The sequence below is a fragment of the Ostrinia furnacalis genome, unplaced genomic scaffold, assembly GCF_004193835.3.
Source record: "Ostrinia furnacalis isolate ACB-3 unplaced genomic scaffold, ASM419383v2 OfSCF0526, whole genome shotgun sequence".
Classification (NCBI taxonomy): Eukaryota; Metazoa; Arthropoda; class Insecta; order Lepidoptera; family Crambidae; genus Ostrinia; species Ostrinia furnacalis.
Window position 1 is genome coordinate 450,104 of NW_021130765.1, and position 11,093 is coordinate 461,196.

At 37.6% G+C, this 11,093-nt stretch overlaps 2 protein-coding genes across 3 annotated transcripts; both read right to left on the reverse strand.

The window, feature by feature from the left end:
• Positions 1–5,851: 5,851 nt before the first annotated feature.
• Positions 5,852–10,986, reverse strand: Nsun5 (Nop2/Sun-like domain containing protein 5). 2 transcript variants are annotated; one of them, XM_028322850.1, is made up of 6 exons: positions 10,604–10,986; positions 10,237–10,492; positions 8,679–8,941; positions 8,059–8,172; positions 7,268–7,442; positions 5,852–6,833 (listed from the first exon to the last, which is right to left on the reverse strand). In XM_028322850.1, the coding sequence occupies exons 1-6, from the start codon at positions 10,724–10,726 to the stop codon at positions 5,908–5,910; spliced, it is 1,857 nt and encodes a 618-aa protein (XP_028178651.1). In that variant the 5' UTR covers positions 10,727–10,986; the 3' UTR covers positions 5,852–5,907. The 2 variants fall into 2 exon arrangements, with proteins under 2 accessions (XP_028178651.1, XP_028178652.1); XM_028322851.1 differs by lacking the exons at positions 10,237–10,492; positions 10,604–10,986 and adding an exon at positions 9,021–9,105.
• LOC114366073 (uncharacterized) lies at positions 9,715–10,208 on the reverse strand. The gene has a single exon (XM_028322852.1). The coding sequence runs from the start codon at positions 10,177–10,179 to the stop codon at positions 9,829–9,831; it is 351 nt and encodes a 116-aa protein (XP_028178653.1). The 5' UTR covers positions 10,180–10,208; the 3' UTR covers positions 9,715–9,828.
• Positions 10,987–11,093: the final 107 nt, after the last annotated feature.

Sequence of the window (11,093 nt, forward strand, 5' to 3'; positions counted from 1 at the left end):
GTGCAGGCAGAGCAGGTAGTAAAGGCGCGCGCGCACGGGTGACTTTTGTCACAGTATGTCAACTACTAATTACTGTCATGGTGACAAAAGTTTCTGTGACTGACTGTACGGTAGTCAGTCACAGAAACTTGAATTTTGGGCACATTAGAATAATAATTTTTAACCAAGGTAGATAAAGTTAAAAACGGGACTATTTCCAAAAAACCAAAAATTGTCGACAATTACAGCAAAAATTTACCAAGTGTTATACCATTTTGGAATCCTTACTAAATGCGCCAAATTATGACGTCACTTGCCACACTCGCGTAGTACATTTTTTTTTCAGTACAGTCAGTTTAAACTAGGCAAAATTTTTATTTTGAAATTTTTTTTGGGAATAATGTATTTTTTTCATCCAAGCTGGAGCAGCTGGTTTTGTAATTTTGATAACAATTTAGAGAAGCATTATTCAGGGTTACATAACAAAAAAAAAATTTGGAAAAAGTGAAGATTTGTGGCAACACGAGCAAAAGGACCGTCACCTAGAGTAGAATTTTTTGATTTTTTTTAAATGCCTATTATTTTTAAAATATGCCACATAGATTTTTTTTTATATTTTTCTGATAACCAGCACAACTTGCCTCAACACCCAGTTCCGGCTTGACGTTACATTACGGGACACCCTGTATATGACTTTCATGACTTTTAGGGCCATAAAAAGCTCAAAAGCGCGATTAACGCTAGAACAATAAAATAACATCTAACTAAACTAGTGTTCAACGCGCGTTTCACTTTTTGTAATAAGGGGGATGTAAACGGCTCTATCGGCGTTTTTTGATTAAAAGCACAGAAACGGGAAATGTGAACAAAATCCAGAGAGCGTTTGGTACCCTCAAACAAACCGCTCTACGTATGGTCCAAAAAAAACTCCATTTATTTATGGAAGTAGGCTTTATAAAAGCACTTTTACACGTCCCAGTATTAACCCTACCACTGCTTCAGGACAATAAATGGGCGTGCTGAGAAGAAGGTCCTCCAACAGAAGGCACCGAAAGGGGGAGACTTTCCAAACGTTACTTGCGGAGTTCGGTACCTACTTAATATGTTTTTAAATAATATCTATACTATAATTGTATGCATACTTGATTGAATGAAACTATTCCAAATTTGGCATGAAATCACCTTTGATTGTTCCAAAAATGAAGACATTTTTTTCTTTAAATCGGTAAACGAATACAGACCTCTTAGCTAGTTTTGTCCCTAACTAAAGTGCTTAGCTAATAATTTCCAGTAAATTGCAATTTCTGTACCTTAACTCGTACCTACACGTTGCTCTACCTACTTAGTTGATGTGGCTTTTTAAAATTCTTGAAATCGCACAAACTAGTACATACCAGAACACCCAAGGTGATTGGTTTTTTACACGTAAACGTTTTTCGTTTTTGCGCAATTTAACGGTTATTATGCATTTACATGATTGTGATTTGAAATGACTATGCACTTTGTTGTTTAAATTAAGGTGCATACATAAATTGATAAAAAGCTGGACCTGGAAGTAGCCTATCTTTACATTTTGTTGCCAAAAAGGGGGTGAAATAAAGGATAAAAGTTTGTTTGCAAAACCGTATTTTTCTACTTCTACAAGTATGCAATGTCAAAGTAAGAAAAAAGTGGTTTCGATCAATGATAAAAAACTGCACTTAGGTGCGATTTTAGTACATACATTTTGTTTTTACTTAAGTTTTGAGAATTCAAGTTTTTTCTTGGTGAAAAAATGTGTCAAGTAAAAAAAAATCTTGTGTATAGCAAAGCTTAAAGGTTAGTTACTGTTTTAACATAGTTTCCGTGTCGCCACCTCCCTAATTCGTTCATAATTTTTCCACCGCAAACCATTACGTTATAAATGGTGCTTGTTAAGTCATTAAGTAACATAACATTATGCTATACTTGACCTGGATAGGCAAGCTTGCTTCCGTTTTAAATAATTATCTTCCACGGTAATGTTGCGGTATGCTAAAGCTTCCAGTATGTTGATACGGCGAGCTACGGTCTACGGTGCTACGCGCTACGGGGCGTAGGCGAATGTAGTATGAAGACTGAAGAGCATGTGCATTTTACATTTTATTTTTAACTAGCTGACCCGGCGAACTTTGTTCCGCCTTAATGGCAATAAATAACGGGATAAAAAGTATCCTATGTCCTTCTCCTGGCTCTAAACTACCTCCCTGACAATTTTCAGCTAAATCGGTTCAGCCGTTCTTGAGTTATAAGTGGAGTAACTAACACGACTTTCTTTTATATAATAGATAGATATTACTTTGAAATCCTACATTTTACATAATTTTACCGCACATTTATTTTACAAATATACTTTGTCAAATAGAGAATTATAATAGTTTGTGATTGTAATTTTCGTCTTTAGGCACTGAGGTATTTTGAACCCTCCATAAAGGTAGCAGGTAGGCGCTGGTTGCAGGCCGCCACCAACCGGCCATTGTGGAAATCATTGGGGGAGGCCTATGTTCAGCAGTGGACGTCCTATGCCTGAAATGATGATGAATAATTACAGAACATTTATTTTAAAAATTATCGTTAACTTGCCTTATCAAAGAAATAACCAAATCTTTATTTAAAACAACTTCCTAGGTAGTACCTAACAATTAAATACTGTTTTACTACAATTAAAGTTGTCTTATGCAAATGTGAGGTCAGATCTGACCTTGCGCGGAATCAAACCCGGAATTATCGTAGGCATTAGGGAAAACTGTCGCAAATAACGGATCACGTCAGATCGCCGATAAATATGATTACATTTATTAAGGGCAGCACGCACAGTTCTGAGAAAGAACTTAAAAACAACATTTAACCGTCAACTGTTGTGATACAATGGAGATGTAAGTTTAGTAGGTTCCTAACTTAAAAGTCAAGAAAATGTTAACAAATGTATGTTGTACGGTCCCAGTGAAAATTAAAGATTAGAGAAAGAGAGAGATCTTGTTACCCCTTCTTGGGATCGCTAACTTTCTACTAAAATGAAGATCTCAAATTGAATGGATGGATAAATTAAAATTTTATTGACATTATGCCTTGAAGAGACTGGCCAAACAGGCTGGGGAGGTCCATTTGTCCTCTCCCGCGACATCCACGGAAAGATTAGGGGTAAACCTTATTTTAATCTACCTTATTGTAGACTGGGCCTCCTCTACAAAACTCTATTGTCCCTATGGTCTTGTTTTACAAAGTTACAGCTTGCTAACGAGTGGAACGCAAACCCTTTGATTGTGATTTTTATTTTATTGCTATGTCCTTCAAACCCGTTACGAGTACCTACCTTACTTGAGTATAAGAACGTAGTAAAGCACAGGTCTACACTCTACATGAGACCTTTTTATGTAGGAGTAATCAACATTGTGTGCCATTTACGTATTTACGCACATATAAGTTTTTAACGCGATTTTACGACATCGTATGACTAGCGTAGCATATCATTATTAAGTACATAGTCTGATTTTTCCCTCCAAATAGCATTCTATTAGTTTATCGACCATATCATATTTAGGTATTAAGCAGTCATAATTCTTAGTAGGTAAAACATAGGACGCTCTATGGGGTGTGTCTTTCAATTCCAACCAATAACGGAAACTCGTTCTGTCAAAGCGATTCCGCCCTTCACTCGTCGATTATAAAGTCCACGTGTCAAGGTAATTACCGTGTCAGTCGCGTACTGACACGGTGTCATAACGCGCGCATCCGTCGCGTGGTAGGCGGGCGGCTGTCTGCGGTCGTTGGGCGTGGGATAGCGCCGCCCTACGGCCCGCCCAGCTTCTCGTTGCTAGGTAACTGGGCGGCTGAGAAAACGGTTGGGTTCATTCATTGAATTTTTCGTAATTACTTTAATTTAAACTAGAATAGTAAGACACGGTTCTTAAAGCGACATTTATCCCAACTAATCCCAACTAATATTATAACAACTAATATTATAAATGCGAAAGTAACTCTGTCTGTCTGTCTGTCTGTCTGTCTGTCTGTCTGTTACGCTTTCCCGCTTAAACCTCGCAACCGATTTTGATGAAATTTGGCATAGAGATAGTTTGAGTCCCGGGAAAGAACATAGGATAGTTTTTATCCCGGTTTTTGAAACAGGGACGCGCGCGATAAAGTTTTTCTGTGACAGACAAAATTCCACGCGGGCGAAGCCGCGGGCGGAAAGCTAGTAAGTTAATAAGTTCTCACGGCTTGACGTTTCGGCTGCGATGCTGCAGCCGTGGTCATAATGCAACTCATTAATAAACGTCGCGTTAAGACCCGTGTCTTACTATTTTAGTTGAAATGGAACGCGAAAGTTTAAAATCATAAATTATACTTTAATTAAGGCAATTTATAATTAATTTTAGGACAGCCTTTGCTTATTTACAGCATTGTACTACATTTCGTTATTACATTACATTTCGTAACCGAAAATAAGTACATGGTCAATCACATTGTTAATAGCTTTATTTATTTAACAACTAAACTGGTACAAGGCGACAATAACTTAAGAGCTTGTTAATTTCTTCGTCATTTTGAGTTTACCGAAAGAATCACGCCTCTAACATTGTATGGGCATTACGCTGGTTTACCAATTAGTTCAAGGATAATAAACTGGAGCACGTTGCTCAAAAACGATTGACCCAAAAAGAATTACATGACTCCTGGTGCTACATTGTCACGTTTCCGTTCTATCGCGAGTAACGAGAGGCTTTATTTATTTAACAGTTAGCACGCTTAGTTATGATACAAGACAGAATTCTTATCTAGGTAATTTTACTAGACAATGAATACCTACATTAAAATATCAATAACTAGCTTTCCGCCCGCGTGGAATTTTGTCTGTCACAGAAAAACTTTATCGCGCGCGTCCCTGTTTCAAAAACCGGGATAAAAACTATCCTATGTTCTTTCCCGGGACTCAAACTATCTCTATGCCAAATTTCATCAAAATCGGTTGCGAGGTTTAAGCGGGAAAGCGTAACAGACAGACAGACAGACAGACAGACAGAGTTACTTTCGCATTTATAATATTAGTTGGGATGGTATATTTGTTTTTTTTTTTGATGAACCAATAAAGGTAGGCTGTTCATTGATGCTCTACCTACTAAGGTAGGTACAGGTAGCATCAAATAGTTTGTGACATCCGAAGTAGCCAAAAAGTTCACAACACATCTTTGTTACAATTGGAATAGGCTGTGTTGTAGTAGATAACGTAGAAAACGATGTACCTAATGAGAACCATTGCTTTGAACGAAGGAGTTAACTACCTAATCTCTGCGAAATGTCCGATGGAAATGAAGTTATTACCTACTCTTTATTACCAGCTATGCCAGTCTTCCAGCTTTTAAAGTAACGGTTATCTATGTCCTCAAAGTGAGGTGCATTCTATCAAGTTGACTACCAGATTGCCATCAAAAAGTGCTTTGTAAAACCAGCTGGACATTTTCTGTACCTGACGTAAGCAATAAAAACAAGAACGCACGTGATCTCGTGACAAAATGGCGTGTCCCCACCACACCACACAATTCATCAAAGAAAAACTTATTGGAGCGGAATAAAGTCCAAATTGAAATAAAGAAAAATGGCGAGGAATAAATTATCGTAGGTACTCCAGTTCCTAGAAGCCGTGGCTAGACGCCTAGCATGTCGCTTGTGAATTTTGCCCCACTTAATGCTAGGTTCTGCACTGTGACTCAATTAAGTAATTTTGCGTTATAATATTTGCATGGTATGCGTGTTAAATGATCTTACTAATTGCTATACAGGTTTCATAAGTCCATTATTAAAAGTAATACCTAGCTTTGAGTGCTGTGGGTAAGTAAATAATAAAATTCATAATTAAAATTCAAACACGTTTTATTTATTTATAAAACAAAGTAAAAAAATAAGTAACGAAACTTACGTTTCAATTTCATTGGTTTTGTTACGTTTTTTCTTCTTTTTCTTTTGTACCTCTTCGATTTCTGAGACTTCTAAATTATCTTGTGAGCTTTGTTCATCCACTTCTTCTAGTTTTCTTTTCTTTTTCTTCTTTTTAGTTGGTTCTTCCATTTCTAGAATAACATCGTCAGCTGCTTGAGCTTCTGTATCAGCATTTTCATCTTGTTCGCGGGTTTTGTCTTTTTTCTTTTTCTTTTTTTTAGAAGTCATTGTATCAGTTCCATCTGTTGTAGTAAGATTTTCAGCATTTTCATATGTTAACGATACATCAACGTCATTGTTTTTATGTTTTTTCTTCTTTTTCTTGGTGTCATCTTCGGCGTTGATTTCTTCCTCTTGAATACTCTCCTTCATTTCACTGTGAGCTTGTGTATTTTTCTTTTTCTTCTTTTTTGGAGGTTTTTCACTAGCTTCTTTTTCTTCTTCAATATCAGTGACTGTTTTCGAAGTATTCTTGCACATATCTTCCTGTTCGGTTGTAGAATTAGAATCGGCGTTTTTATTAGCTTTTTCTTTATTCGAGTTTTCCGAACCTTTTTGACCCCTTTCTAGCACAGCTAAGAAGAATCCCGTAGTGAAATCCGAGTCTGGTCTGGCGTAGAGACATTTCGTGCCTATTACACCGTACATGCCTGAACCAAAGTTGTTCCACTGACCTTTCATCAGCTCCTTAGCATCGAGGACTTTCCAATTGCTTCGCGAATTCTTGACTGCGTTGCTGACTGCTCGTTCGTTCTCTTCAGGGTAGATGGAGCAAGTGCTGTAGACGATTCTCTTGGCATTAGGGAATGAGTTCATGGCATGTTTTAAAAACTTCTCTTGTAATGACGTCAGTTTTGCAAGTCTAGCCGGTTCCACGTAGTTGTGAACGCTGATCTCCATGCCTGTATACAAAAAAGTATTTGTTTGAGTATGTCATTGATGTGTGTAGCTAAATGTGTCGCAAACAAAGAAAATATAAAATTTTGTAATCTCATGCAGACATCGGGGTCACAATTTTCGGGTTAGTTTTTCTGTCTCACGTTGAAAGTGTGTCGTATATTTGACCGTTTACTTTAAATTAACATATCGTTAACCCCATATCATATCATATTACTCTCTACTTAGAAGTTAACTGGGTGAAAAACATATCAGTAAATAGTATTAATTTAGTGTTAATACTTATACATATCACTACAGCAGTGCAGACGACCACGATATAAATATCGACGCGTTTTATTGATTTCAGATAAGCCCATACATTAAAATTTGTCGTCTAAAATCGTCGATAATATTTTATCGTGGCAGGACAATAAAGTAAGTTAGGGCCAACATTAACCTGATCCAGTACAACTGGGGTCCAGAAGTATGTACTCGACGTCGTCCAAATCTCCCCTCTTTATCTCGAGGCAATCCTTATTCATGGTTTCCACGCATTTGGAGTCGGTTTTCTTGACGAAGTCGCATAACGTCTGGTATCGCCTTGTGTCCCTCTCTATGGCGTATACTCGTCCCTGTAAAAATGATACATTAGATTGATGAATTTGTTCTACAAAAATCTGTACAGATTTGCATAAGCTGTTCAGTGTTTAGGTATGTCGGTAGCACAACTAATGAGGGCTATGGTTTTAGCGCTCACCAGTTAGCGCCACTGTAGAGTAAGGTCCTGTCACTTGCTAGTAGCGAAGACAGTGGCACCAAATGGTAAGCGCTAAAGTGGTAGGAGGACTATCGCATTTGCACACATCAAGATGGCGCTACTGTAGAGTAAGGTCCTGTTAATCGCCAGGGGTGCCAACTGTTAAGTATAAAAACGATAGCCCTCATTAAGCCGCAAAGCATGGCAAAGAGAACGCATAGATGTATTGAAAAGGTTTTGGTATCCTGGTTATGAGATGTGCTACCAGATTAAGCGTATGTAAGCGTAAGCGCAGGACCGGTCTTTGCGGAAATCCTTGGAGGAGGCCTTTGTCCAGCAGTGGACGTCATTCGGCTGAAACGAACGAACGAAGCGTAATATGCAGTCAATAAGTGGAGACAACTAACGCTATCTGCTAACTACATACGAAGAGTCACGGCCCTCAAGAATGAGGGTACGACTGAAGAGAGAGATACAGTCATTATTCTTACCTGATTCCTCATATACGCAGCTAGCTGAGTGGTCTTCATGCCGGGCGCAGCACACATATCCAAGACGCAGCTCCCAGGTGGCGGCGCCAGCAAATGAACGGGCAGCGCTGTGGCCTGAAAATTATTCAACATAAAATCATTCGCAATCTACGAGATCACTTAACGTCAAGCCGTGAGTACATAATAATGTAACTCAATAATAAACGTCGCGGTAAGACCCGTGTCTTACTATTTTAGTTTAAACGAGATAACTTTTAGACAGTAAATTAAAACTACCCCAGGCATCTGGCTGTTAATAGTTCAGCTTCATAATATTAAAGTATTTTCAGAAATTACTTCGTTTCAAAGACGACGACTGCTGGACAAAGGCCTCCCCCAAGGTTTTCCACAAAGAGCGGTCCTGCGCCGCCCGCATCCAGGCACCTCCCGCGACCTTCACCAGATCGTCGTTCCACCTAGTGGGAGGCCCGCCCACACTACGTCTTCCGGCTCCAAAAATTAGTTATTGGGAGAATATTTTAGAAATTGTATAGTAAACTGAGTCACTGTGGAGCTTTACTAGTGTTTTTTAAGAAAGCATTAATCTGCCAGTATCAGGTAACACAAAGAAAAATACAAACCTTATCTTGCAGAACAATTTGGCTCTCCAAATACAACTCATGTTCGTGCAGCTTTGTATTTGAAGCGAACACAAACATTGTCTTCACGTGATAGTCTTGTGTAAAGTCGTATTCAGTGAGCTGCTGTATTTGCTTCAAGTAGTCGTCGTATGAGCCGGAGGTGCACCGTATGAATCTGTAGCCTTCATCTTGGAATGCTCTGATGGCGTCCGATGTCGTCAATAAGTTGGTGTTGACGCGAACATACCGGGGCCTGCGGACAACTGTAAACTTGGGGTTTTAATAATGAACTTTTGGTATATTAATTAAATATTATTCGTCAGAATTAAGCTGGGTACTTACATAGCTCCAAACAAAGCATACAAAGTACTATTAGTGACTAGATTAATATTATGGAACATCTTATGGATATAATTAGCTATAGCTATAATTAAGGCAGCACTTAGATTAAGTTAAATATGTTGTAAATATTGATTGTCTTCCAGTGTATGTCTTGTTGGTTGTCCTATTAAATAAATAACTAAAGTCTGGTCGCCGACCACGTACGCTCGCACACTCACTGCTGCCGCCCGTCGCAGTCCGACAGCAAATATAATTACGCGCGAGCGATAAGGATAGGTAGCTTGGGGTCATTGGACGAAATTCTACGTGCTCGGCGACCGGACTATAGCAAAGGTATCTAGCTAGAGAATTGCATTGCAATGCTTAATCATTTATTAGGATTTGAACATAGAGAAATTAAATTATTATTCAGTTAAAAATACCATATTTGTATGGCATATGTTGGAATTTTAGAGAACTTATTGACTATCTGAATAATTATTGTAAAAACTGTGGTGATGTTGATTAACAACAACTTTGCCAGTTGTTTTAGATTCAGAAGATTGCAGATACTATGGCTATCCCTGCTAGATCTTAGGTAATAATTATGCATTTGTATTTCTGCACAATACAATTCAACGAAACAACACAAATTACAGATAAACATAGAACTACAAATAAAACTATTCATATATAATTTTTAAATTTTTATTATTATAATTTAATAACTATAAAGCTAAATTTTCTTTGCATGTGAAATCAAAATACATAAAATTAATCAATACTGAACCACATTTTGAAGTTAGTGGAATGTGAAAAAACAACAATATCAATCTTGTTTTAAATTTAAACTGCTCTTCTCAGCTTCTGCAGCTGGTGCAGGCTTGTAAGAGTGCTGGTCAACTTCATTACCATGCTCATCATACTCTTTCTCATGGTACGCCTTATACGCATAAACACATATTATAGTATTTACAACCACCACTGCGGCAATTACTGACCATGCGGTCACTACAAAACTATTTGAAGGGTAATATTCAGTCAGAATGTGTCGCATTCCGAAAAATGCAACGAAAGGCAGTGTGAACATTGCAACACTGTACAAAAATAGATTTGCCAGAGCTAGCGCTGCTCTCTTCGTCTCCATGGGTATCAAAGGACCTTCATCAGTCTCAGCCATTGTAGATGATTATTTTTATGTCGCTAATAAATCTGAAAAAATAAACAATAATATTACCTTCAGTCTTCAAGTCGTCTTGATGGTCGCTAGTGTACTTCTCAAACTGGTCTTTGTAAGTTAAGATTGTTTGTTCAGGTTTGCTTTTGCCAGGAAGGGTTTTTTTGCCAAACAGCAGTTCGGCGGTCAAAACTTTGGCTAGCCATGGGTCTAATCGAGTCTCTTTGTCTAATAAACAAGAGTTCTCAAAGATTTTGTCTATATCAGCGGCATGTTTAATGGTTTCATTTATAAGTGCATAAAGCACATTAATTCGCTGCAAAACGTATAAAAACAGACTGTAACTAGTTGTGAAAAGCCATGATATCATATTACTCATAAATAAATACATGAAATAACATAAAAATCACTATTTGTAAATACTTACAAAGTGCTTAAGTTTGTCGTCGTATAACAAAGATTTTAAGCTCCCACCTTCAGTGGATATCTTCTTAAAAATACTTGCTGCAACTTTATAATGTCTTGGTACTTTCACAGAGTGTTCAAACATTTTAATTTTCGCAATCAGTGAATAAAAAATCGTATTTCATGGTAAATTGCCAGATTGCTCAATGTCAATCACGAGACAAATGTCAAACTAAATATTTTTTAGGTTAAAATGCGTTCAGTTAAAAAAATATGCTGTTTGGTTGCGCGGGTAAGCGGATTCCATGTAGGAGATTCGTGCTATCTATGCCGTCTCCATTGAAGTTATTTGCTCAAAGACTGAAACCGATTATACGATCAGCCATTATCAAAATGTATTGAACTTTTAATCGATCAATTATATTTGATTAATTGCTTTAGCTAGATACGCACCCCTATGAAAAATAGAAAAAAAGTCAACAGCTCAAAAAGACCATAAACCATAGAGAAAA